Below are 27,712 nucleotides of genomic sequence, written 5' to 3' on the forward strand. Positions count from 1 at the left end.
ACACACACACACACACACACACACACACGGATTCAGGGCTACACCCATGAGCAAGGAAAGCAGTGCTGGATATCACGGCAAGTTGCCCGGAGGTCCTCTCCTCACTCCCCTCCACTCTCCCTGGAGAAATCAGGTTAAAGTGAATGTCAAGGGGCGCCTGGGTGGCTCAGTCGCTAAGCATCTGCCTTCTGCTCAGGTCATGATCCCAGGGTCCTGGGATCGAGCCCCGCATCGGGCTCCCTGCTCCGCGGGAAGCCTGCTTCTCCCTCTCCCACTCCCCCTGCTTGTGTTCCCTCCCTGGCTGTGTCTCTCTGTCAAATAAATAAAAATTAAAAAAGTGAATGTCAAGGGCAGCTTTCAATGGCCAAGAGAGGTCACCAAAAGATAGCAGCAGTGTGTTTGTGTCAGTGATAATGGGCACTCCTGACCAAGGGTTTAAGTGTCGGACGCACTGAAGGAAAAGCAAACAGCAGCTCTGCCTCGCTTATGCACGGGCTCCCACTGGGGTCACGGAGCTGAGGACAGCCTTGACGACTGGTCACAGGCCAGTAGGAGGGGCCATCCACAGTGCTTCGCCAACAGTGCCCCATGTGATCACCTGTTCTATTGGGCTACCCAGCTCCCCTGGGTGGGAGAACTTTGTATTCTTATGCTTTTTATTCCAGGTGTGTGTGTGTGTGTGTGTGTGTGTGCGCACGCACGCGCACGTGCGCAGACACACACACACACACTCACATGTCTCCTGAACTGGACTGCAAGCCTTTTGCCTGGCTCTTTGGCTTGTACTGAGTGGCACCCCCTAGCGGTGTTGAATGGAATTGATGGGGCTTTGTGCTAACCTTAAGAATTTGGAACAAATGCTGAAAAGTTTTGAGCCACAACACGGAAAGATCCCAGACACGATAGAGGAGAGAGAGAGAGAGCCCAAGGCCAGGAGCCCACCAAGCCCTCTTTGAGTGGCTCAGAAAATAAGCTAGGTAACAATGACAGGAAATGGCAGGAGATACACCTCTGCAGTGAGGAAAGGTAAAAGCAATCAGGAGGCTCCGTCTGTGGAAGACACGGACTGGAGAAATTCAATCTTGAAGGATGCGCAGGGAGCTGTGGCAGAGAAAGTTGGCTGTGCCCGGCTTCCAAGAGCAGCGCTAGGGGTCATGATCCTAACGCTGAAGTGGATGAAATGGAAAGCAGCAAGTCTGGTGAGTCCGAGCTTGGTGCTTAGATCTCTGCTAAACCCTGAGAACCCCATGCAGGTAGCTAGCTGTTGAAGGGAAACAAGACTTTCCTCTTGAGGGAGGGCTCTCCAAGGTGGGGAGGGCCGGAGAACAGGAGCTGTTCCTTCTCATCATCTGGCCCACATTTGGCAGAGCCTTTCCCGTTAGTCCCTGTTGCACAGGTGCGAGAGGCCACGGCCCCAAATAACATTACTTGAGACTAAAGGACATCCAAAGAGGAGTTAAACAGAGCCAGAGTCCTCTGACTGGTTGGGGCTGGCATCTCCGGGAGACTGGCTCACTCACAGGGCACAGAGGCCCTGACCTGATATGAGGGCTGCCTGCCACCCCTTGCCCTGGCCCTTTTTTAAGGCCGGGAACAGCCTCACTTGGTAGCATCACCTCCTAGCCCTTCCTGTCTCCACTTAGAGGGTAGCGTGTCTCAGCCTTCCTGGCAGGAGCCACTCCAAGGCACCCTGACACTTTGTGATGAAACCGAAGACCGCCCATCTCTAAAACCATAATTTTGTGCCACCCGAGAAACCTCAGCATTAGGTCAGGTGACGCACCTCTAGAAACAAGACAGTTACGTGGTCACTAGTCTGTGGGAGACATGATCTTTGCCCTCCAGGAACTTAAATAGTGCTTGACAGTATTTGATTTAATACTAACATGAATTCATTCAACAAATGTACGTTTAGTGCTCCTACGAGTGCCAGGAGCAGCACCAGATGCTGGGGATACCGTGATGAATAAGACCGGCGTCCTTGCGTTCTGGAGCTCACCAGCTGCGGGGGGAAGGAGATGTGGAGCAAGTAACGCCAATGTGAGGGGACCAGGGGGCCCTGGGAGCCTTTAGCAGCAGCTGATGCGGCCCAGGGGGTGAGGGGTGTCTGAGCAGAGCCTGCAGGGTGAGGAAGAGCCAGGCAAGGGAACTGGGTGCCGAAGTGTGGAGGGAGGCATTTCTGAGCAGCACGGGGCTGTGGAGGGCTTCCTGCAGGGGCTGATTTCAGCTGGGCCTTGAAGAGCAGGTCAGCCCAAGGAAGCGGAGGGGACAGAAGCAGTGAGGCAGGAATCAGCATTTGGGGATGGCGGGACCATGGGCCTGGCTGCTCTGGTCTCAGGATTGTGTGCAAAGGAAGTACGGGAAAAAGAATCCCTTTTGGAGAGGCCGAATTTGAGTGGCTGGCCAGATATCCACCTGGAAATGTGCAGGGGGTGCTTTATCATTAGAAACGTGGACTCTGGGGCGCCTGGGTGGCTCAGTCTGTTAAGCATCTGCCTTTGGCTCAGATCGTGATCTCGGGGTCCTGGGATCGAGACCCATGTCAAGCCCCATGTTGGGGTCCCTGCTCCTCGGGGAGCCTGCTTCTCCCCCTCCCTCTGCAACTACCCCTGCTTGTGCATTCTCTCTCTCAAATGGATAAATAAAATCAAGAAAGAAAGAAAGAGGAAAGAAGAAAGAGGAAAGAAGAAAGAGAAGAAAGAAAGAAGAAAGAAAGAAAAAAGAAGAAAGAAAGAGAGGAAAGGAAGGAAGAAAGAAACGTGGACCTCTGGTGTGGAGGGGCTCAGTCTTCTGAAGAAATTATAGCGAGGGAAGACTGGAGGCCAAGGTCAGGGTGCTGAGACACCTGGGCGGGGGAAGGGAGCCAGCCTGAAGACAGAGAAACCCATAAGAACACATTCTGTAGAAGCTCAGCAAACGGTTCTCCAGGAGGGAAAGGAGCGGCTCCTCCCGGCCAAATGTTAGCAAAGCTTCTATAGCTCCGGGAATTGGCAGGGGGGCACAGGATGATTCACATAAACGAGTGAGCATTCCTAATGCATTGTCGTCTCTACCCCTCTCCCAGTACCGCCCCTTCTCTCACCTTCCTGCTAAAAATATCCCCGGAGGCCCCAACCCCAGGTCTGCAGCAGTTGGCCATCCCTGGGGCTTCAGAGCAAGGAGGCCCAGGTTCTCTGCCTGGTATCAGTGGCCACCCATCCTGGACAGCTAATGATGGGACACCAGCATCGCCTTTGAGCGGAGGACATGAAAGTGGCCATGGGCTGCTGTGGGTAGGCAGGTGAGGTGAGCAGGCAGGAGCAGACCTGCCTGACAGCTCAGCACTGAGGTCACCTCTCTCCCACACCTGCCGGTCCCAAGTCACTTCTATCCTCCAGCTTCCCACAGAAGGGAGGGCGAGGCTCACTTGGAGCAAGAAAAGCTTACCCCCTTAAGTAAGGGGGCCCTGAGAAAAGCTGGGCTCCATCGGGGAGGCAAGGGCTTCCAGCACAGCCTGCCCTGGGACCTGCCTCAGCAGCCGCCTCACACCAGAAGCAGGGTTCTGGCCACTGGGGCTTGGGCCATGCCCAGGGAGCCGCTGGGAGGTTCCAGAAACCACGGTGCAGCCAACCTGATCCAGGAACACCTGTGCCACCCACGCCAATTAGCGTTTTCTGGGACCAGAACACCTGTACCCTCCTTAAGCCCTCCCGACCCCTGCTCAGCTAGAAAGGAAGTTTGGGAGGTGGCGTGATGGGGCGAGGGCTGAATGGGTGAGGGGATACAGCGGGAAGGGAGGCAGCTGTAACGAGGTTCACAGTTTGGAGGCAGGTGGGTTATTCTGAGCAACTCACTTTTCTTCTTAGAGCCTGGATTTTCTCACTGACAAAATGGAATTGGGAGTATTACAAGGTCAACACGTTTCAGAGGATTGTCACGAATAAACAGAGAACCAGTGAACTTTCCAAACCGTCAAGGTCAGATGTTGCTGGTTTCCATGACCAACCAACGTCGCATTGGGAATTTTCAGTGTGAAGTGCATGGAGCCCTAGTTGGAGGGAATCTATGAACTGCCTGAAATAATGGGTAAAAATGCATGTGCCGGGGCATCTCTGTAGGTGAGGACCCATAGTTCGCAGCAGCTTTTTATTTTAATTTTTTTTCTCTCCCCCATCAGCAGCTTTTTAAAGCGGTCCGGGACCCTACAAAGTCTAAGACCCACTCACGGCGCAAGTCTGTCCCTGTTGTGTTTCAGAGGAGTCAGCGGAGACCCATGGTGGCACAGCTCGTCTGATGGCAGCACCATGGGTGAGGCCCTGGTCCCCCATCCTCCACTACTCCCCTCTGCCCCTCTCATGTCAGGTGAGGGGGGACAAAAGCTAGGAAGATCAGGGAGGGGTGAGGAGGCAGAGCCCCAAGTCCTACAGGGAACTGGGGCCCCTGTCCTCTGTGTTACCAGGATGAGGGCCTCACGGTGGAAGGACAGGAGAAGGATGAAGCCCCAGGCCAAGGGAGGCCTGGGAAGTCCCTCCTGGAAGCACGGGCTGCTGAATAAATGAGTCATCCTGGTCTCCCTTCCCACCCCCACCCCCACCCCCACCCCCACTCGGAAGACTCAGAGGAGGAAACACAACTCTCTCTCTGACACTGCCTTGAGATAAACACTCTGGTTCTCGGTTTCCTCTTCTGGAAAAGTTGAAGATACCACGTCAAAGCTTTACGGAAAACTGTGAAAGGCCCCACACAAATGTAAGGTAGTCACCAGCCAAAAATGCAAAATTTATTGAGCAACTACTGACTGCCAGACACTTGCTGGATGCTTTGACGAAATTGGCATGAATGTCACCACTTCAAGAGGCCCGCCCTGACCGCCCGGTTAAGGTAAATCCACTCCTCTCCCCCACCCGCCAGTTATTCTCACACTTCCTGTGCCTTTCCTTCCCACCACTTATTATAATGTGTGACGTTTCTGGGTGTTCTTCTTATCGCCTCTCTCCTCCACTAGACTTGCCATGAGCAGGAGCCACGGATATCCATGCTAAGCACAGTGCCCGCCGCCAGTAGTCCCTCAAATACTTGTTAATGAGCACGTGACTGTCTCTGATCTTCACGGCAGCCCCAGGGAGGCATTATTATCATGCCCATTATACAGAAGAAGAAACTGAGGTTCAGCGAGTCAAAGAGACTCCCTTAAGGATGCAGTTTGTTTTTCACCAGACTTTAGCTCTGCTTCTTCCCCTTGAAGGATTTCAAGAACGAGAGGGTCAGAAGAGAAAGTGTGGGCCCAGCAAAATGGCTCCCCGGTTCAGCCGCCACCCCGTGCTCAGCCTTCCCCAGCTGAGTTCTTCCAACCTCTCATCACACTGAAGTAGCTTCGAGTCATCAACCCACAGCCACAGAGCTGAGGCCAGCCCAAACTGGCCTGTTTATTTCCCAAGCCAAGTGACAGCCAGCCCTTCCCCTCCCTCCAGAGCAATATACAGCTGGGAGCCCACGCCCCACTCTTCAAACCTGACACAGCAGATAAATTAGTGAAGTCTTTTATAAAACATTGTACAGGGAAAATACACACATATATATAGGGCCAGTGCTGGTGTTGGGTGGGGTTTGCTTCTCGAACACAGGTAACCAGATCCTGCCCCATCAGGGTGCCGGCACTCTCCTTCCCTGAAGTGGTTCACCTGCTGGCCCCAAACCTGGTACCTGGCTGGTTACCTCAAGTCATAAAGGTCCAACATCTTGCCCCCAAAGGGCCCTGCTTTCTGGCTGCCCCTGCAGGCCTGCTCCTGCGGTGGGCCACCCCCTGCCCTTCCTCCTACCGAGGCAGCCTGCCTTGGCCTGGTCCCAGGAATCCGGCCTGGGGAGGGGACGGGGAAGACAGACCGAGGAATACTGTGTCCTGATATGTGTGGGGAACATATGTCATCCAAATCAGAACTTCTTTTGGAAGTGGATGGGGGTCTAATTCACTGGCCAACAGGCATAAACCCACATTGCCCAGGCAAAAAGGGCCCTACTGATAGGTCTCCCCTGCTCGGAACTGGCCCAGTCCTACCACTCTAGACCTTCCAAAACGCACTCCCCGTCAGCAGCAAACACCTCTCAGATCCCAGTGCCCATCTCTGCTACCTCCCACTCTGCGTCTTCTAGCATCTTCACTATGCATTTTAAAGCCTCCATAATACTGGGGACCTATAGTGTTGGGATTGGGAAGGGTGGTTGGGTCGGATGCCCCCACCAAATCCCAAATGGGTTCTGGCTGTATTAGGCCTTTGGTGTCAAACCCCCAGGCCTTCTGGCTCCTTGGGCCCAATCTCCCAAATCATGGCTGCCTGGGTCTGAGTAGGAAAACATGACTTTATCCTCTGTCTCCCATCCCGTACTTGCCAAGTCTTCTCTCCCTAGGCTTCCTGGCAGCTGAGGTAGCTAAGGGCCAGGGCCAGGGCAACTGAACCATCGACCCTCCCTATCCCCACCTTTGGCCAATGCAAAGAACTCTGTTCCAGCACCTTCTCCACACGTTGTCCATGCCTATGTCCTGGTCCCACCTCAATGTGCCTTCTATGCTAGGTACCCCAGGAATCAGCTCTTAGGTTGGCAAATGGTGGATTGGTGGAGGCTAAAGAGATCAACCTGTAGTTCCCTGCACCCCTACCCAGGTGGAGCTGGGCCTCAGGCCTTTGGGAGCACCAGACAGCCGATCATAGCCATGGAGATGGACTCAGAGTTAGCACCCCGCCCCTTGCTTTTAGAACCTGCTCAGTAGGCCATGCTTGTAAAACTGCTTTAAGTAAGTCTTGCTAAAGCAAACAGTACCAGCTAGGGGAAACTCAGGCTCCAGGCCCTTAAAGGCTCCTCCTCTCCTCCCTATTTCCCCCTCCCCTTGTCCACAGCCACCCCAGTGCTTTGGGAAACAGAAGCCCACTCTTGATCTTTCCACCACTTCTCACTCGTCATCTGTCTGTGTTTGGGTAACAAAGACTCTTCCATGTTTAAGTCAGGACGCCTAACACCTGCCGCATCCCTCCCACCCCCACAAAAACAAGTGTCCAGATCTGACCCCTTGGAGTAGAGCTGAGAGCACCCGGGGTTCAGGACGGGGCTTTCCGGTGGTTCCCCGAGTAGGCATAGGAGATGGGATGGCGGGTCCCAGGCCTCACGGTGAATGTGTTGATGGGGCTTCCATAGTGGGGGGTGCTGTGGGGAGACCTGGGATGGGGGAGCAGGAGAGAGGGTGGTTAATATTTGCAGCTAGTTAACCAACAGCCCTCCCATCTCCCTCAGGGCACAAGAGGAAAAGATGTGTAGCTCAGCGCTGTGGTATCTGCCCACACAAGCCCCGGTGGACAGGGTGGGACCTGGGTGGACCAGTACTGATTCAAGACACAGGGCTCCTCCTCCCAGCTAGGCTTGGCTGGCCACAGAATAGTGCCTAATACCCTTCTGTTCGGAACTCTTCACTCCTAGCCTGGGTCTGGATCCTTCTCTGTGTCGCTGGGAAATCACCATAGGCACACAAGGGCCACTCAGGTCTCCCCTCCACACCACTCTTAGCCTGAAGCCCTGAGTCTCTAGAGAGTGGGAAAGAGGAGGTAGAAGAGGGGAAGCTGGTGGGGAAAGCAGGAGGGCAGGGAAAGAGAGAACAAGGGAGATGGTGGGAAATAAGCAGGTCAGGCAACCGCCAACAGCGCTCTTTCCAGGTTAAGTGCGCCTCCCGCGTCCCTTTCTCTGCCCAGAGAGCCAGAGGAGCGAAAACCCAATGTCCCCGCACTGGTGGCCACGGCCTGGTGGGCTCCTCTGGGGCCCCGAGGGCAGGGCCTCCACTCACCTGGCTTCCCACCCCGGGCTGCGTTCCTCGCCCCGCCCCCAGCTCACCTGCCGGCCGCGGGGGCGAAGCCATAGTCGCCGCCGGGCGCCTTGAACTTGGCCTCCCCGCGGGCGGCGCCCTCCATGGGCAGCCTCCGCGCGTGCAGGCCTCCGGGGAGGGCGCGGCCCGCCGAGTTGACGCGCCGCATTTCCGGGCCTCCCGGCGGCGGCCCAAAGCAGTTGGGGGAGCTCAGGCTGCGGCCGGTGCCGCCGCGGGGCTGCCCGGGGCTGCGGTGGGGCTCCCCGACGTACAGGCGCTTCTTGATGAGCGAGCGGCCCCCGCCCGAGAAGTGCTCCAGGCCCCCGGCCCTGGCGTGGAGCGCGCCGGCCGGAAAGCGCGAGAAGCCACGAGGCGCTGAGGGCTGCCCCAAGTCTGGGAAGTTGTTCCGGGGAGGGGATCCCCGGCGCCCCAGATACTGGAGGGTCGGGGCGGGGGGCTCAGGGTCGTTGCTGAACTCTGGCGGCGGCGGGATGACCTCAAAGTGGGACTCCCCGTCGTCGTCATCGTCGTCGTCGTCCCTCTTGCAGGAAGGAGAAGGAGGGGACGAGAAGGATTTGGGCAACAGGCGGCCCCGGGGGAGGTTGGAGGATGCCGGCCTTTCCCAGGCCACAGGGGCCTGAGGCTCCGCCTTTGTCCCGTTGTGCCTGAGGCTTGGCTCCGTGCCCGCCGGGTCTCCGAGGGGCTGGGGCTTCCACTGACTGGGTAGGGTGGGCTGTGCCGACGAGGCCAGCTGGGCGTCCTTCTCAGCCTCCTTGGGTAACTTGGGGACCACAGTGAAGGAGTTGGGCCGGCCCTCATTGTGGAAGATGCTGTCAGAGCCTGCTTGGGGCTGGCTGCTGTGGCCACAGAGGCTCCCTGGCAGGGAGGACCGGCCCAGGGCCAGCCCTGCTGGCCTTCCCTTCTGGGCCCTCTGCCTGGCTGCAAGGAGCAGGGCCATCGGGGAGCCTGGCTGCACCACCTCCCCGGTCACCGGATGCCTGAGGAGTTCATCGGCAGGCTGGGCTGAGGTGGGGGGCTTGGCTGGCTGCCCCTGGGGCTCCTTCACCTCCGCAGGTTCCCTTGACCCTACGGCTGAACCTGTGGCCCGCGGTGCCATCCCAGCAGCAACCTCTTGGCTGGGGCTTTTCTGGCTGCGACAGAGCGTGTAGAGAAATGTCACCTCTTCTCCGCCAGGAGATCTCTTTGGTGGGAGGGCTGGAGCTGAGACGGATCCCAGGGTAGGCGGCTTACTGGGCTCTGTGGGGCGCCCTTCTGCCTCTATCTGGCGGGGCACCGTAAGTTCTTGAGGTTTGGGCTTCTCCCACTGCCCAGCTGGGACTGGGTTCTTCTCTATCAGCGGGGATGATGTGGTGGGCGCAGTTATGGCTGCAGATGGTATGGCGGGCCCGGGCACAGCATTAGGTGGTGTGGCTGGCCCAGGCGTGGGCTTGGGTGGTAGGGCTGGCCCCGATGTGGCCTTGGGTGGTAGGGCTGGCCCAGGAGTGGCCTTGGGTGGTGTGGCTGGCCCAGGCACGGCCCTGGACTGAAGTGGTGTGGTTGGCAGAGGGGTGGTGGATAGAGGGGGCAGATTCTTGGCCACAGGCTTAGAGAAGTTGCCATTATCCCCCCTGTTTTCAAAGATTCTTCCCCCTTCTAGCCGAGGTTTGGGAGGCAGAAACCCTACGCTGGGCCTGGCTTCCTTCTCTGCTGACGAGGAGAACCGGGCCTCCAGCTCACTGCGGATCTGCTGGACACTGGGAGTTGGGGCATCTTGGGGGAGGTAGTCCACAGGAGGGAGGGTCAGGCTGGTGGCAGCCCCCTTGTCGGGCAGGCTGCAGGGACTCTTCTCAGGAACGCTTGGAAGGGTCTCCTGCTCTGGCAGGCTTGGAGGAGCCTCTTCCTCTGGCAGGCTGGGGTCCTTCTTGCCCTCCTTTTCCTCAGAGGCCGCCGTTGAGCCTGCCCTGTGACTGAGGAATCGGTCCTCCCTCCTGGAGCCACAGAGATAGGCTGCCAGCTCACTCCGCAGCTTTTCCATCTGGCTGGGATCCCTCCAGTCCACAGGCGCTGAAGAGGCTGTGTCCTCTGGGCTGGGGGGGGTCGGTTTGGGTTTGGGAGCAGGGGAGCTGGATTTGCGGCTTTTTGCAAACCCAGAAGGTGGAGGAGCTACCTTCTCAGCAGAAGGTAAAGGAGGGGCAGCTGGGGAGAGGGGCGGTGCTGGGGGGGGTTGCGGGGGTGCGGGAGGGGCCGGGGGAGGGGCTGGCGGTGGCGTCTCAGCATGTTCCTTAGTCCAGGACTGGGACTGGCCCAGCGTGGGGCTGGCTGGTGCTGCAGCCCTGAGCTCCCCTGGGTGGTCTGGCTCAGGGGCCCTGTCCGGGTAGACCTGGGACGCAGGGCGGATGTGGAAGCTGGGAGGCAGTGGGAGTAGATTGGGAGCTTTCTTGGTGGCCCCTTCTTCCTCTAGAGGAGTCCCCTGTGCTTCCTGAGCTGGGATGGATGAAGTCCTGACTGGGGTCGGGGGAGGCACCTTGAATGAGCGCGGGAAAGTGAGGTGGGGGTCTGGCTTAGGTCCCAGAAGACTCCCCTTTGGCTCAGCTGGGCTCTGGGGGGGGCTGGTTCTGGGGGTCTCTGGCTGCCTGCCATTCAGTGCTACTTCCGATTTCCACTTGGTGACACCCCCAGGGGGAAAGAGGCGAGTCCCTGTTGTCTGAGGAGATGCTGGGAGTGCTGGGGCTGGCAGAGGGGGTGGGGGTGGGGCTAGAGAGGCCAAGGGTGGGGCAGGAGGAATGAAGTCAGGAGGGGTGGGCGTCGATGGGGAGGAAAGGGTGGAGACAGGGGCTGGAGCCCCCAGTACTGGGGGTGGAGGTGGGGCCGTGCTGGGTGGGGATGGGGGTTCCAGCAGCAGGGGAGGCGGTGGGGGCGCCATGGAAGGTGGAGGCGGAGGGGACTCCTCTCGAGGTTGTGAAGTGTCCAGGGGTGGCCCCGGGGCTGGGCCTGGGGGTGGTGGGGGGATGAGTAGGTCCTGCCCACAGTGCCTAGGCCTCAGGTCACCCACAGAGCTGTACAGTCGGAGGTTGCCGTTGACTAGTGAGCTGGTACCTGAAAAGAAGGGAGAAGCAAAGAAAAGGGGGGCAATGAAGCCAACCAGCCTTGCCCATCTCTTCGGGGCGGCACCCAAGAGAGTAACTGGCCAGTTTCATGCCTTTCCTCCTGAACACCAGGTGAGGGAGCAGCAATGTCTCCAGTCTCCTGAGCTGTCCTGGGAGTGAGCCTCTCCTTTTTAGGGAGGGGCCCCTGCTTATCCTGGGCACAGCCCCTGGAGCCCGGACTGAATATTCTCTGTCTGCCTCACTCTTCTCTGCCCTGCTGTGTGCGGGGACTCCCTTATCCTCTGGCTACAGGTGGGTTGAGCTGATGGACGCTGCTGGCAGATCAGAGGGTGGGGACAGAGAGGCCAGGGCATTGAACCCCCCGCTCCCTTCTTGATGGGCCACAGTCAGCAAGGGCTGCTTTTCTGTCAGGTTAACCCCTGTCTGACAGCTCAGAGATAGGAGTAGCTCCCCACTGCTCCTTTGGCCTCTGGGGCATCACCTTCCGCTTCAGTCCCCGAACCCTGCTCACACACCTGTATGTCATGTCATCCCTTTATTAAATGCTCTGGTTATCCCCTTTGAGTTGCCATCTGTTTCTCATGGGGGCCTTGGCTGATACAAAGCCAGGAAGGCCAGGGTTCAAATCCCAGCTCTACCACTTACTCAGATGTGTGACCTCAGACACACTAGTTAACCTTGCTGAGCCTCTGTTTCATCATCTATAAAGTGGGCATAACGCCAGTGCTTACCACATAAAGCTGTTGTGAGGATTCGTGAGAGAATTCACGTAAAGACACGTAAAGGGCTGATCATGGTGCCAGGCCCACAGTAGGCACTTAAGGACCGGTGACCCCTTTGATTGTTACCAACTGCACTTAACCTTTCAGATTGTGAGACAGAGAAAGTGGGAGAAGAACGGGAAGTCAGGGATCAGGGCCAGAGGCCTGGAGACCTTCTCAGTAGGAAGTTCAGGTGAAAGACCCGTAGGAGGGAGCAGCATGCACGAGCAGCTCCTGCTTTCCAAAGCCCCCGAATCTACCAAGAACCCAGGCTCCCACCTCACAGAGAGCTTCTGGAACAGATGCTGGACTGCGGGATGGAATGGGGGCGGGGTGTGTAGAAAGAAGGTGACCTGAAGACCCAGGCGCTAAGAGATGCTGAGCACCTCTGGCCCCAGCAGCTCACACCCCTCCCTTCTTGGACCTGGACCCCAGTCCCCCCACTCCGCAGAGTCTGCAGACTGCCAGGATGCCCTGTTATTTCTCTCTTAGGGGCACCCATCCTCGGCTTCCCTGCCTCTCAGTTTCTAGCACAGAGCATAACAAACCCGGGGAATGTGAGCTCTGAAGGCTCCTCCCAGCTGTCTGACTTCAAGACAAAAAACATACTGGGGGTGGGGAGGAGAAAAAACTAACATTCATTAAGCACCCAAATGTTGGGGCGTCTGGGTGGCTCAGTCGTTAAGCGTCTGCCTTCGGCTCAGGTCATGATCCCAGGGTCCTGGGATCGAGTCCCACATCGGGCTCCTTGCTCAGCGGAGAGCCTGCTTCTCCCTCTCCCTCTCCCACTCCCCCTGCTTGTGCTCACTCTCATGCTTTCTCTCTCTCTCTCTCAAACAAATAAAATATCTTTAAAAAGAAAAAAGCGCCCAAGTGTTGGGAGCTGTAATACAGCGGTGAAAACGAAACAAAAATAGTCAAAATGCTGGCCCTCCTGGAGCTTATGTTTTAAAGGGACAATGAGACAAACAACGAACATAGTACATCCGTAAACTAGTACCACATTAGCTGATGAGTAATATGTGGAATACAGCCAGGAGGGGTGCTGGGGGTACGATCTGAACAGGGTGGTTAGAGAAGACATCACTGAGAAGGTGACAGCTGAGCAAAGAGGGAGTGAGGGAGGGAGAGAGCTGTACCTACGTATAGGGCAAGAGCAGCTGAGGCAGGGCAAACAGCAATGCAAAGACCCTGGGGTGGAAGTGTGCCTGGTATTGAAGGGCAACAAGGTTACCAGGATGGCCGGGGCAGTGTGAGACAGGGAGAGAAAGCAGGACGTGAGCCCGGGTGAGACCAGATTCTGGCAGTCATGGCAAGAGCCTTTGCTATGAGCGACAGACACAGGAAGTCACTGGCACCTTTTGAGCAGAAGTATGACAAGAAGTGACTAACGTCCCACCCCGTATTTCATTTACTCCCCCAGAACTGGAACTGTGTTGGCCCCAGCTCATTTGCAGATACGGAGGTGCCAGGGGTTAAGTGATTTGCCCAAGGGAGCAAAGCTAATCTGTAGGGGAGCTGGGACTGAAAGCCAGGTCTGTCTGACTCCAGGGTTCTTTCCACTGCTTCATGCTGCCCTTGTCCCTGCTCTGGCCTTGGCCCTCACCATCCTTCCCCCACTGGAAGTGGGCCTTAGCCAGCCTTGACTCTCTTCAACTCCCACCCACTGCAGCCAGTAGCCAAAAGGCCCGGGGACTCCCGCTTTATCACCAGCTGCGGCAGTGGGCTGGATGCTTGGGAGGAAAGAAGAGGAAGGAAAGAAAGATGGACAAGCCCCAAGCCCAGGGCCCTCTTACCTGTCACTTCTTTGTCCACAAAGTCTCCTGGCACAGAGGGGGTGGGCACAGCCAGTCCATGGTTCTCCTGGGCATTCTGAAAGAGGGCAGAGAGAGCAGGGAACAGGGAAAGACAGACAATTCTTAGATTGCTGCTCTAGGAGGTCCGTTTACTGCTCAAAAATCAGCAGTGATGGTGAGGGTTTGTATAACCTTATGAATATACTAAAATACAAAAGGGCTAATTTAAAAGGGTGAATTTTGGGGCGCCTGGGTGGCTTAGTAGGTTGAGTGTCCGACTCTTGATTTCGGCTCAGGTCATGATCTCAGGGTCTTGGGATCAAGCCCTGTGTTGGGCTCCAGGCTGGGCATGGAGCCTGCCTGGGGTTCTCTTTCTCCCTGTCCCTCTGCCCCTCCCCCCACAAATAAATAGATAAATCCTTCAAAGGGTGAATTTTATGTACAGGTGAGTCTTGTTATTTGCAGTAGTTATGGTCTGTAAAGTTGCTTCGAACACTGAATTAGAAAATGTGAAATCAATGCACCAAGGGAAGTACAGGATTAGGTTCCTGCAAACTTCAGTCAAAGCATTTTCATCAACTGGTCAATACAGAACTTTATTTTATGCATGTTTCTGTTTAAAGACACCTTATTTAACATATTCTTGACATGCTGACATTGAACTCATGGCCAACAGCGCTATATCTCAAGCCTGAACGAAGCTTATCTAACATACATATTTTTTTCTATAAGGCACATCACAGCCTTCTCGCACTTAGGGATGTTAGCACATCAGCACTATGCTTGGGGGCCATTTTAAACAGTGAAATCACCAACAAAAAGCAAAGAAATTTAAAAAAAAAAAACCATGGCACTAAAGAGCAAAGAACACTTATTTACAGTCTGAGAACTGAAGCAAGAAGGCAAAGTGTCTTGTTTGATCTCAGCTGGGACCGTGTGCATCAGGGGACTCAAATTTTTCACGGCTCTGCATATGTCCAAAGTGTCTGGAGTATTGCTTTGGGGGGTTACAAATAAATTTTAGCGAGTGGGTGAATCTGCAAATACAAAATCCGCAAATAGTGAGAGTCGACTGCCTATGAATTACATCTCAATTAAAATGAAACAACAAAAGCGGCTTGCTCCCCCGTGCATGTCCACAAGTTAAAAGCCAAATTCTTCAGCCTGACCTCCTGTTCGCTCCTGGTTTTCATTAAGTATTTACAGAGAAATAAATAAATTAAAAGTGGTGAACTGGAATAGATTTGTAGCACTGCAGGTGCCCTTCTGATCTTAAGCCTCACAAACCGTAATGTGTTTATACAGCTGTTGGTTTGTACATATTATTTTGCATTCTATTTTTTTCCCCCAAATACACATTTCCATACATCAACAAAGTCCACACACCTGTGTTTTGAAGCGCTGTGGTGCATTTTATGGTAGCTTTCAAGGTCCTCAACACTCTGGCCTCATACGTCCCAGCCAGCTTTTATTTCCTCCTCAACCTGATAGACCCATCCTGCATTCTAGCTTGACCATCCCTCTCTCCACTATCCTTCCAACCCATACATGGAGTTCACGTTCATCCCTGAGGCTGCATGTTGGTCAGGCTGTGCCCCTCTTCCCACCCTCTATTTCTAACAATAATACCCCTTGCTCTATGCTCTAAACACATGATCTCCGTCACACCACTCTATGAAGATGTTATCCCCATTTACCAGATGAGGACGCTGAGGCTCAGAAATATTTGGTAAGTTGTCTCTAAGCACACAACCAGTATCACCACCCCCCGGGTCTGTGGTGCTCACGTTTCTCGGTATTTTGCCTCTCTGAAATCTCTCATCCTTCAAGGATTAGCTGAGCCCCTCCAGGAGGACGGTAGAGGTGAAGGGGCTAAGGGCACTGTCTTTGGAGCCAGACTGCCTGGATTTGAATTCCAGATCTGCCACCTCCTAGCTATAGGACTGTGCTGGTTGCTTAAGCTCTCTGTGTCTCAGCTTCCCTGCCTGTGAGGTGATGATAAAAATAGAATTTACCTATTCTAGGGCAGTCATGAGGATAAATGACACAGTACACAAAAAGCACTTTACTCCTAGTGTGTGGTGAATGCCCGTTGAGTGTGAGCCCAATAAACCTTATTAGCAGGAGCCCTTACTGACCTGATGCTTTTTTTTTTTTTTTTAAGATTTTATTTATTTATTTGACAGAGGGGGAGAGAGCACAAGTAGGCAGAGCGGCAGGCAGAGGGAGAGGGAGAAGTAGACTCCCTGCAGGGAGCCCGATGCGGGGCTCAATCCCAGGACCCTGGGATCATGACCTGAGCTGAAGGCAGACACTTGACTGAGTGAGCCACCCAGGCGCCCCTGACCTGATGCTCTTCAGAGGAACCCATAGCAAAGCCCCTCAAAGGAAGATTTTTGTTTGCTCGCTCGATATTCCCCTAGTTCCCCCGATGAGATGTGGTTGACCTTGGAGCCCAGGGACTAGGTCCTATGTGAGTCCCCCAAAGCTGGACACACAGTAAGCTGTGTTGTTATTCACTGATAGGCTGATGGTGCTAACTCTCTGGGCTTAATGGCCTCATGGGTTCATATATAAGATGGGGGATTCAAGACAGGCGTTTCAAAAATATCCATGAGGCTCTGCGTTTCCAAGGGCAATCTCGGAATTACTCTTTGGCCATTTGGGGGCAACAAACCACTCATCTTCTCATTCTCAAAAAATTCTGACGCTGGAATAGCCATGAGGCATCATCTTTCTCCTGCCTCTCAGTAATTTTTTCCTGCCCCTACTTAATTCACACGGCCAACACATACCCGTTCTTCACAGCTCTCAAACCCAGCGATCTGGGCCAGGGGGAGGGCCAGGGGCCAGGCAATCCGAGGAGTGTCTCCCAAGACATTCTGAGATGCCACACACACACCACTGTCTAATAAACCTTCATCAAGTATGTACCCTCTTTTGATGAGGTAGATTTTGATGAGGTGGAAACCAGATTTTCAAAAGCCACTCACGGCTGAGACTTCTGTTTACTCTTTTGAACATAATTGGAAAATAAAAAGACATGGGGACCCAGCGTAGAAAGTCTTGGATTCCATTCGTGCTCTGAATTTTGCCAGGGGTGTGACCTTGGATGAGCAGTGGTGGCGGTGATATTAAACCATCACTTAGGGCACCGGGGTGGCTCAGTTGGTTAAGCGACTGCCTTCGGCTCAGGTCATGATCCTGGAGTCCCGGGATCGAGTCCCGCATCGGGCTCCCTGCTCGGCGGGGAGTCTGCTTCTCCCTCTGACCCTCCCCCCTCTCATGTGCTCTCTCTCTCTCTCTCATTCTCTCTCAAATAAATAAAATCTTTAAAATAAAAAATAAAAAAAATAAACCATCGCTTACATACCTACTGTGTGCGAACACTAAGAGCTTTACCTACATTATCTCAAGTCCCTTCACAGAGCCGGGGTGCAAACCTAGACCCTGCGACTCACCTTTTCTACAAATCACCCATTTTCGTCACTTACAAAATGGAGATAATATTTCCTACTTTGCGTTATGAGGATAAAATGAGATAATATCCCTAACCCAGGAAACCAGTGTTAGCTGAAGGCTTATTTCTTCCAATCCTCTCTCCTACAAAGGGGAAAAAATTGTGAATAATCAAAGCTAAGCTGCCTGGAATCCTAGAAGCATCTTCTGGGTCACCCATGGTGCTCCAGTATAATTATGCATGGAAGAGGGAGATGGACAGATTTTATGCGCCGCAGGTCCTACTGCCCATCCCACCCTTGGAACTTCAAGAACTCTGGAAACACAGTAGACTCCCCAGACCACAGGATGGAAGTCTCTCATGAGCGGCCTTGGAGCAACAATGCAGGCAGAGGTCAGGCCTCTCAGGTTCTCCCCACAGACATGGGGGGCCCAGCAAATGCCCACCACCTCACAGCTCTGCTTGAGCTGCTGTGGTTCTCCTCTGTTCACGCCCACACAGTCCCAGCAGCTCACTTAGCCATCCCTTCCACTGCTGTGTCTCCAGGCAAGGCAAAGACATACTGATTTTCACCTTAGTCCTAGAAAAACAGACCCAGAAGGTGAACTCCCTTCACTCATCAGGGAGATCCAGGGAGCTGGCTGGGACAGTGCCATGTTTCGGTGGGCAAATGCACTGGTGTAGACAGCAGCTACCTCCATGAGTGCTGAATTCCCTGACCTGCCTCCTTGAGCCTCAAAGAACGGAGGGAAAGCCTCCTTAAGAAGAGGGCTTGCACATGACCCCTAAATGCAATGTGTGATCCTGAACTCAATCCTGGGATGTGTGCCATGAAGAACATTAAAGGGGCAAGTGGCAATAACAATATAAACATGCATTAGATAGAAGTATCATATCAATATTAAATTCCTGAATTTGGTAATTGTGCAGAAAATGTCTCTGTTCTTAGGTTACACACAGTGAGGTATTTAGGAGTACAGGGATACAATGTCTCAATGGTTCAGGAAGAAATATTGTATATATATATCAAGGATGGAGGGAGCAAATAAAGCAAATGTGCTGAATGTGAGTGAAGGCTCTAGAGAGTTCTTTGTACTATTCCTGTAACTTTTCTGCACATTAGGATTGGTTGAAAGAAAAAGTTACTTAATGCCACTGAACTATACATTTTAAAATGGTTGCAATGGTAACTTTTATGTTATATGTATCTTACAATTTAAAAAAAAAAAGATGAAAACAAAAGATAAGGCCGTGGAAAGAGAAGGTGCTGAGAGAGCCTCAGAGCTTCCCATCTGTTCGATGTCAGCACCTCACACCATCTTTCTCCCACCGTCTCCAGTACTCCCAGTCTCAGCAGTAATAATGGCAGTTGCTGATTTCCTGGCACTTGCTCTTTATCAGGTGCTCTTTCTGTGTTTTCTATCTCTTAACTCATTTACTTTCCACAACAACCTGATGAGATTGGTGCTGTTGTTGCTACCTGACTTTTACAGAAAAGGACACCGAGGCACCGAGAGGTTAGGTGACTTGCCCAAGGATCTACAACTAGTTATATATCCCTGTCTTTCCAGGCACCTGGTCATCATGCACACACCCAACTTGTCACCCGATTCTGCCAGGCATTTCCTAGGTCCCTCTCTTCTTGCCACCCCTCCAGCTCGCCCCTTCTTCAGTCTTCACTGTCTCTTACCCAGACAGACAGATAGACAGACCACCGTCATTGTCTCCAGATACTTGCCTGGCGTCTGCCTCACTGCATTCTTTAAACCAGATGCCAGGATGGTCTTTCTGAAATGCATCTCAAAGCGGGTCACTTCCCTGCTCAGAAACCTTCCACTGGTCTAGAGGATGAAACTGAAGCACCTTCACATGGCATTCGAGAACTTTCACAAGCTGTCCCCTCTGCAGCTCCTGCCATCTTCTCCCTACCCTCTCCACAAACCCAGGGCTCCAACTAGGGGTTCTCATCTTTTTCCCACTCCAGTGTCCATGGGGACCTGACTCAGTCATGAGCAAGTGGGCTCCCTGCAGCAGGGATCCTCAGTAAGCCAGAGACCACACTCTGAAGAGGCTACTTGGAGGTTCTGTGGGTGGGTGAGTAGCTTGAAAAAGCCCCTAGGTGATCGGCCACACCTCCCTCCTCCACCTGTTAAGAACCACTGCAGGGGCTTGGGATTCATTCCTGATTCTTCTCAGGTCTCCACAGGCTTGCTCTTGCTCTGACTCTGCCTGGGATGCTCTTCTTTGCCTGGGGAAACTCCTAGTTATCCTTTAAACCCCAGAGTAAATGCCCCTGGTCCATGAAGCCCTCCTTGGCAACTCCAGCCCGAGTTAATCTCTCTACCCTGTGTGTTCCGCACCCTGTGTGCACGTTACCACAGCTGGCACTTAGTAGGTCCCTACTATGTGCCTCTGGGCACCATTGTGAGTACTTGACATGTAGCAACCTAGTAAGTCCTCAGGTAACCCTTAGAGGTAGGTTGTTTGTATTTTATAGAAGAGGACTCTGAGGTACGGAGAGCCGAGGAACATTGCTCAAGGTCACCCAGCTAGTAAGTGCAGGGTCAAAACTGGAACTTCGGAGCCTGCCCTCATGCTTCTCCTCGAGCACAGATGGAACCTATCATAGGTGAGTGTCGTCTCTGCTGCCCTAGCCCAGCCTCCTTCTGGGTCAGGTGTCAGCTAATTCTTTGTTCGTGCTTGGCACAGAATGGACAACGCAACAAGTTTGTTAAGTGAATGAACTCCTGGATGAGTGAATGAGGGGAAGAAAGAATACAGGAGAGGTGGAAAGCCTGTCTGTGTTCTGGAGCCAGCCCTACCACCAACGAACTCGGAGCAAGGTCGCTTGTCTCTCTGGGCCTCCCTGCCTCTTCTGTAACCGCTTGCCAAGGATCACTTCAACCATGGTGCTCTGTGAGTCCAGGCCCATAAGGTGTCCTGCCAGTGACTCCGCTCACCCTGTGCCTTGTGCGGTGGCCTGGGCACTCGGGGCCAAGCCTCCATGACAGGGGATTAGGACAGAAGTCCGCCCTTGCCTCCAGATCTCGGGATCATTCTGTGTCTCCGGGGAGGGGAAGAGGCAAGTGGAATGAAGGAGGAGCTCCTGAAGCTGCTTTCCCAGCAGCCACAGGGTGAGGCCAAGAAGGCGGGGCTGGGCTTGAGGTCACTGCTGACCTCAGACAAGGGGCTCTGACTGCCGCAGTCAGTCCAGGAGCTGGACCCTCGTCGCGCTGAGAAAATGACAGAGCCCCGTGCCCCAGTGCGCTGCCCACAGAGGCTGGCATGAGCCTCAAACAGACTCAGGGGAGAGGGGTGTGTGGCCCTTCGAGGATGGCAGCCCACGTCCACAGAGGGCCACACCGCCCGGTGCGCGGAGAAACCAACCGAGAACAGGCAAACGAGCCTCTGAGCACCGCCCCCACCCCGCCCGCGGGCGGCCGGCCACGACCACGCCCCTCCCTGCTCAGCCGCCTCCGAGCCTCCGAGCATGGACCCCTGGGGCAGAGTCCAGCCCCGGCCCTGTGGGGTGGGGCCCTCCACCTGAAACTGGGCCTCAGCCCCTCCCTGTCCCCAAACCGGGACAACGCCTAGAAGCCTAAGATCATTGATCCCACCTCACTCCCAGCTCACTGGCTCACTCTAAGCAGCTTTTTACAAACCATCACAGCCTGGTATATTGGAAAGTTATCCAGCAATGATTAGTTGCTGGGGAGGATGGGGGTGGAAGCAATTCCAAGACTATTCATATTTATTTTCTTCCTTATACGTGTCTCTAGTTCTCAGTTCTTAACAACGAACGTCTGTGTCTTTCATAATTGAAAAAAAAAAAAAAACCCAATACAATAGTTATTTTTTAAAAAAATGAACTTGGGGCACTTGGCTGGCTCAGTTGGTAGAGCGTGAGACTCTTGATCTCAGGGTCATGAGTTGAAGCCCCACGTTGGGCTACTTAACAAAACAAAACAAACAATATAACATGAAAGAAACGGGGTAAGGGCAGGGTCAAAACTGGAACGGGGCTCTGTCATTTTCTTTCATGACTTTGGAGTCAGACAAACCAGACTGGTGGTCTTTATTTAACTCCATTGTCTCAAAGGAATCAAAGACCATATCTGACACATGGTCAGTGCTCAAGAAGTGTGCCCTTGTCTTGCCTTCTGAGGCTCAGTTTTCTCATTTGTAAAATGGGGATGATCTCACTTCCTTTAAGTTTGTTAGGACGCCGGAGGCCACCACATACGCAGAGAGATCCTGCAGAGTTAGCACTCCAGAAACGTCACCTTCCCCCGGGCTTTCCTTCCTCAGGCCCTAACACAGCGCAGTGGTGAGCAGTGTCTCCAAGTCTCCAAGACCTGCTCCATGTACAGCCTCTAGCTTGTTGCCTCTGGTTGAAGCTGAAGAGACAGATGCTTCCCTATGGTCATAGTTAGGTCACCGGAAATCCCTGCCCTTTGACTACAAACATTTCAGAGTTGAGGAGGAAAGGTGGAAAACACTCACTATTTGAGGGTAGGTTATCTTCCCCTTAAAGTTTTAGAGGGTCAGAGTCCCACCAAGCGCTCAGGGGGACAGGACTCACTCCACGGATGGCTCCAGCCCTACCCTCTTGGCCTCCTCTTGCCTTCGACACACACATCCTCATGCCTGGGATTCCTCAAAGTCCAGCCAAACCCCAAGGCTGGGTCACCAGGGGCTGGGCCAACGGGCAACACATGGTTGACCTTGGGCGTGTGCCAACTCTGAGTCTTAGCCATACATTGTGGAATGCAAGCCTCCTCACCAGATTGCTCCTGGGGCACCACAGGATGGGCATGGAGCTGCATGGGGTAAAGGAAATGACCCTGAGTCAGATTTAGAGTTGGCCATGATTGGGGGAAACCACTATAGGCTGGGGGAGCAGAGCGATGGAACCCCAGAGTGAGAGCCACAAGGAAACCCTTCCAAAGTCCCAAGCTGGGTGACGCCCAGCTAGGTGTTGCTTGGCTTTGAAGAGCAGTGTGAGGTAGGGGGTGCTGTCCAGGGGCAGGAGGTACAGGGTCCAGAAAAGCAGCTGTGTGTTCTCCACAGAGCAGCTTCTCTGAAGTGGAGAGTCAGTGAGCATTTTATAAAAGACCTTGATTTCTTTCTCCACCCTGGCCTCTACCCTTTGTCACAGCTCTAACTCCCTCCTGGGGGTCAGAGAAGAATCTCCACTAATGAGGCCATCTTCCTCTGAACCTACCTGCTATCCCAAATCGCTCTTGAACGCAGGGCCCTGCCCCTGGCTCTGTGCCATGAGGGCCTTGCTCCGGTTCCCTACGGGGTGAAGAGTCTATGGGATCAAGGGGACATGCCCTTAGAGCCCATACCACCCCCTTCTTGACCTTGCTCCAGGCACCAAGGTCCCTAGAATCCCCTCCTTCAACGGCCCTGAGTCCACTTCTAGAGCTTCTTCCCCAGTTAGTCCTCCTGAGTGCGGCCCAAGCTGGGGTATGCATATCTCTGAGCCCATAGTGTGGCCGAGGGGGTGCTGTTTGTGGGTAGCATGAGGGTGTAGACGTTCAGGGTCCTCCATGGCAGGAGCCAGGTGGCTAGAGGAGGCAGTGGGCTACCATGGGGATTGGAGGCTCCACGTGTATGCCATCTTGTTACAGGCCTCTGCCACCCCCCACACACAAACACACAGTGCTCCCTCACCCCGCAACCCTTCCAGCTAATGTCAGCCACATGAATCAGTCAAGAACCAACAATGATTGCCCTGCTTGGTTCGTCCTAAGGAGCTCAAACCCCAACCCCAAAGGGAGTATGGACCTTGAGTTCAGAGATGAGCTGAAAGGGGGTTGAGTGGAAAGCAGAAATTCAGCTGACTTCCAGCTTCCAGGTGCAGAGGAATAGGGGGAGGGATCCAGAGCAGATGGAGCTTCCTGCCCCCGGCCCAGCCTGACACCTCCCCAGGCACAGCCAGGCCTGCCTGACTCATAGGGTGGGGTGACCCAGGGAGCTCTCACCGCTTGGGGCACCCCTAGGGACCTGTCCAGCCAGTTTCCCTATATTTGCCACATTGGCACTTAATTGTTAATTCCTCACATGCGTCACCCTGGATGTGGTTTGATTCAGACCAGAGGAGGGCAAGAGGGAGCCCCAGAGAGAAGTACAAGCTTCCCACTACTAGCTGTTCAATCAGCTCAGCTCTGGAAAGCTTGGGCAAGCTCCGGCTTGAGCCCTGGGCCCGGCCTCCCCTCAGGGGTAGCAGTAAGTGGAGAGAAAGGATCCTTCCTCCGCTCAGCCCAGGCCCCCAGTGGTGTGGACTGGACTGGATTGGGAGGAAACCCGGGCTCTGGTCCCATCTCTGCCTCTACTGAGCAGGGTAACCTGGACCCGACCCTCCCCAGGCCTGGGTTTTCTCATCCTAATGAGCGCCAGGGTCCTCCCCAGTTCTGAAGTACGGTGATTCTGATCCAGTTCCTCTGAGCTCTCGGAGCAGGAAGGAGGGTGGCTGGAACGCTGCCCTTTGTTTCAGCAGGAAACAGAGCTCAAGCAGTGATCCGGGTGTTGTGAGGGGCTTGGCTTCTTGTGGGGGCCTCCTGCCTCTCCATTAGGAGTTACTTAACATAGAAAGTCACAGCTGAGCGCCTGGGTGGCTCAGTTGGTTAAGCGACTGCCTTCGGCTCAGGTCATGATCCTGGAGTCCCGGGATCGAGTCCCGCATCGGGCTCCCTGCTCAGCGGGGAGTCTGCTTCTCCCTCTGACCCTCCCGACCCTCCCCCCTCTCATGCTCTCTCTCTCTCAGTCTCTCTCTCAAATAAATAAATAAAATCTTTAAAAAAAAAAAAAAAGAAAGAAAGAAAGTCACAGCTGGGGAGACCCTGAAGGACCATCTGGTGTAACCCCCATGGATGGGTGAGGAGCCAGGGGCCCGGGGAGAGAAAGGGCTTGGCCCTCAGCCACCCACAGCGCCCAGACTGGTGCCAGCTCCTTGAGGATCACTTGGGTCCCATCCCAGTCACGGAGGGATCCGGAGGTACTTTTCATTCCTGGCCCCGGCTGCCTGAGAAAGTATTTCTTAGTTCTCTGCCCTTCTACGTCAAATCAAGTGAGGAGGCTCCAGGAAGCAGTCAGAAGCATTTGCCCTTGCCTTGCCCTCCTCCTCGCCCTCCCCTCCTGTACCCATCCCTTTGCAGGCCCGTGTGAAGGGCTGAGGGTGCGTTCAGAAGGTGGCTCAGGTGCATGCAAAGCTCAAGGAAGAGCGGGCCTGTCACCTGGTTTCTTGGGCACTGCTGCCTTGCGCCTCCCCTGCCCCAGGGAAGCCTGGCCTGGGAAATGCACTCTGAGTATGGGAAGGGAGAACAGGGAGGGGCGAGGCTGGCCTGGCCAGGACAATGTCAGGCAGGGCTTGGGCGCTGGCCCAGCTCCCCACCCACCTTAACTTGGTGGGGCTGTGGGGGCGGGCTGTGCACGAGTGTGTATCTATGTGTGAACCCACACCCACACGGAGCTTCTGTCCTCCTGCTTATTCTCCCAGCCCCCTGCCCCAGCTGGAAGAAAGCAAAAGACCTGGCCCAGAGCCTAGAGAGGAGTCGGATTCCCCTCAACCCAGGAGCAGGTGATGAAGGATATTGGGGCTGCTGTGTATCTTGTGACCTGAATCGGGAGCCCAGGGATGTCCCCAGGATACGAGCCATCAGGCCAAGGGTTCCTGATCTAGAGGTGCATCACAGGTGGACTTCTGGGGGTGTAAGAGGGGCCTCCGCTGAAATTGTAAGCAAAATTGCATAGATGTGGCCCATAGCCTCATCAAGATCTCAAAGGGGTCTATGACCCCAAAGAGGCAAGAGACCCTGGTGTCCAGCAGGCCTCAGCTATTGGACAGGGGTTCATAGAGGCAGACAAGAGAGATGCAGGTGGTTCTGCAAACTGGTGCTGAAAGAGAAAAAAATCTTCTAGATTGTGGGTGGAAGGGAGCATAGGATGGCCTGAATAGGACTTGGACCCTGGACCCTGGCTGTGGGGCTCCAAGTCCCAGCTCTGCCACTTAGGAGCTGTGTGACCTTAAGCAAGTTATTTTCCCATTTGGTGTTCCAATTTCTCCATCTGCAAAATGGGAATTAATAACAGCACCTTCCTGATACGGTGTCTCTGTTGACTCTGTTAACACATTGGAGGCACTTGGAAGGGTGCCCGACACACAATAAGGGCTCCGTATGCGTAAGCCACGATCCCAAGGCCAGGCCACCTTATGGGACCTTGCAAGCTGCAAGGTGGATTTGTTGGGGCAAAGCCCCCATCTCCTGACTGGCTCAGAGGCTTGCCTGGAGGACTGGCCCCCAGAAGGCAGTCTTGGATCTCTAGGCCGGATCAGCCAGCCAAGCCCACTCCACTATCTTCCCCCCACCCTCCGCCGACCCCCACCCCCACCCCACCCCACAGCCTTCTGCCTTGCCTGCCTGTGCTCTGCCCAAACCAGAAGGGATAGGGCAGAAAGGCTGGGACAGGCCCTAATTACTGCAGGGCTCCAAGGGGGGGGTTAGGTAGAGGATTTTGGCCAATCAGAACAAACTCGGCCGCACCGGCCATTAACTACCCCTTTAGGGGCTGGAGCCACTCCAGGGGCAATATCCCTTTATTTCAATATTTTAGCAACCAGAACAGGTATGGGTGGGTCAGCCCTGGGTCCAGGTGAGGGGAGAGAATCTAATTCACCTTCAGCAATAGAAAAATCTCAGAATTATTTCACCTGCATTTATGGGGGCAATGACCCCTGTAACACTTTTATGCATCTCTGGAAACAAAGTCAGGGGCTGACTCTTTTGCTTTATACCTTTTTGTTGGTGGTGGTGTACTTTCTATATTTGCCTATAATTTCCACAAGTTGCTTTTATTTATTTATTTTTATTTGTTTTTGAGAGAGTGTGTGTAAAGGGGGAGGGGAGGGGCAGAGGGAAAGAGAGAATCTTAAGCAGGCTTCACGCCCAGCACGGAGCCTGACGTGGGGCTTGATCCCATGACCCTGAGATCATGACCTGAGCCAAAATCAAGAGTCGGACGCTTAACTGACTGAGCCACCACAGGTTGCTTTTATAAGCAGAAAACAAGTTAAAGTTGCGTTCCCAGAGGTCTGTGTGCTCCGCCCTCCACCTACGGGCCTTGGGGATGCAGCCAGGAGAATATAAGACTCAGTGTCTCCCATCTAGAATCTCAGGGTCTGGTTGGTGAGGCTGGATAAACCACAAAAACTCAGGTGACGGAGATGGAGGTGGTTGTGCCAGACAGTGCTAGAGACCAGATCCCTCCTCAGTCTGGGTGGCACAAATCCTCATGGACACTGGTCATAATATTGTTCCAACCAGGAGCCAGGCCTGACAGGCAGGACTGAACCTAGAATTTAGGCTCTAGACTCGGGCTGTGCAGTCCAGTAGCCACTGGCCATGGTGAAATGTCACTCGTCAGGGATGTATGTGTAAGTACAGTCCATCAGATTTCAAAGACTTAGCATGAAAAATTCCATTTCCGGACTTTCTAATCTGAATTTCTAATCTGAATGTAAAACGTCTCAGTAGTATTTTTTAACATCGATTTAATGTTGAAATGATAATCTTTCGAATATATTGAATTAAGTAACATATATGATTAAAATTAATCCTGCCTATTTCTATTTACTTTCAGTGTAGCTACTAGAAAATTTAAAATGACATACGAGGCTTGCATTGTATTTCTATTGGACAGCCCTAGTCTACACTGTCCCAGAAAACCCAGGAACTCGTCTCAGTCAATAGAACCTGTCAGAGAGCAGGTATTTTGAGTCTTTCTCCCTCCCCAAAAAACAAAAGCCCAACCACGGCTCCAGAAGGGAGTTTTTGGTTTCCTGCAGCTTCAGACCCATGAACAATGCCGTCCCAAATGCCCTTCTCCCAGGGGTCACTGTTATTTGTCCTTTCAGACAGCTCAGGTGTTACCCTCTTCCAGGAAGCCCTCCTGGCCACCCTGCATTGGCTGCCGGTGCTCTGAGCTATGTTCCAACAGTCTGTTTACTCACTCCTGTCCTTCCTTGAGAGCAGCAATGCTGGCTCAGTCATCTCTGCGTGCCCGCATCCAACGCAGGGCCTGGCACAGAGCAGGCTGTGGTCCATGCTTGTGGAACATGGATGTGAATCCTGCTTAGCTAGAGGTACCCATCGCTGTGCTGACACTGCACACAAGTTCCCCATAACCTCTCCTCGGGTTCCAACGCGGAGGAGCTGACACCCCTAATCTCAGCCTTCCTGCCATGAGTCTCAGCCACGTCTCCTCCCAGGAGCCACCCTGGGTTGGCATCAGGAAGGAAGGGAATGAACAGGGGGTGAGGCTGATGTCCACTTGGGCTAGGGCAGGAGGGGCTGCCTCCTCTGGCAGCCGAGGTGGCCCATCCAGAGCAGACCCTCAGACCCCAGCCCAGAACCATACTCACCAGCGGAAGGAAGGTCAGTAGGGGCCGGACTCTTGGCCGAGCTTTCAGCGTGGCTGTTCCTGACTCACTCACAGAGTTAAACCGATGGTCTCCATAATAGATGCCACCTGGAGGAGACAAGTGCAGGAGACCATGAGCTGGAGATCAAAGGCATGTGGGACGACTGAGTTAATCTGCCCTGCAGTTCCGAGGGAGGAGAGCCAGGCCCTGTGGTTGGCCCATCTGACTCAGCTCAGCGCCTCTTACACAAGATCCTGTCAATGGCGTGGGTGCTCACAGGGCCCACTGCAGTGGGGTTGGGAGGGATTCCAGGGGGCTGTTTCTTGGGGCCTCAGCT

The 27,712-nt window shown here is 54.1% G+C and overlaps 3 protein-coding genes across 5 annotated transcripts in view; 2 read left to right on the top strand and 1 right to left on the bottom strand.

Moving 5' to 3' along the window:
• TAF8 (TATA-box binding protein associated factor 8) overlaps positions 1 to 5,566 on the top strand; it is a 42,194-nt gene extending 36,628 nt beyond the window's left edge. Inside the window, exons 8-10 of one of the 3 annotated variants that reach the window (XR_014147658.1) lie at positions 3,846 to 4,065; positions 4,157 to 4,860; positions 4,985 to 5,566. Coding sequence is in view for 1 of the 3 variants with exons in the window: in XM_081828225.1 (XP_081684351.1) it covers positions 3,846 to 3,923 (78 nt within the window). In the remaining 2 variants the exon portion in view is untranslated. Of the gene's footprint in view, positions 1 to 3,845 lie in introns of all 3 variants that reach the window. The other 2 variants (XR_014147657.1, XM_081828225.1) reach the window with 2 other exon arrangements.
• TOMM6 (translocase of outer mitochondrial membrane 6) overlaps positions 1 to 27,712 on the top strand; it is a 401,564-nt gene that overhangs the window by 232,964 nt on the left and 140,888 nt on the right. The window lies entirely within an intron of this gene.
• The window catches only part of C8H6orf132 (chromosome 8 C6orf132 homolog), a 33,499-nt gene continuing 11,160 nt past the window's right edge, over positions 5,374 to 27,712 (bottom strand). The window contains exons 2-5 of the mRNA XM_006729203.3: positions 27,376 to 27,482; positions 13,490 to 13,565; positions 7,855 to 10,921; positions 5,374 to 7,188 (exon numbers count right to left, since the gene is read on the bottom strand). Coding sequence (XP_006729266.2) covers positions 7,071 to 7,188; positions 7,855 to 10,921; positions 13,490 to 13,565; positions 27,376 to 27,482 — 3,368 coding nt within the window. The 3' untranslated portion in view covers positions 5,374 to 7,070. The remainder of the gene's footprint in view (positions 7,189 to 7,854; positions 10,922 to 13,489; positions 13,566 to 27,375; positions 27,483 to 27,712) is intronic.

Source organism: Leptonychotes weddellii, chromosome 8, assembly GCF_054177405.1.
Source record: "Leptonychotes weddellii isolate Sample4059 chromosome 8, ASM5417740v2, whole genome shotgun sequence".
NCBI lineage: Eukaryota > Metazoa > Chordata > Mammalia > Carnivora > Phocidae > Leptonychotes > Leptonychotes weddellii.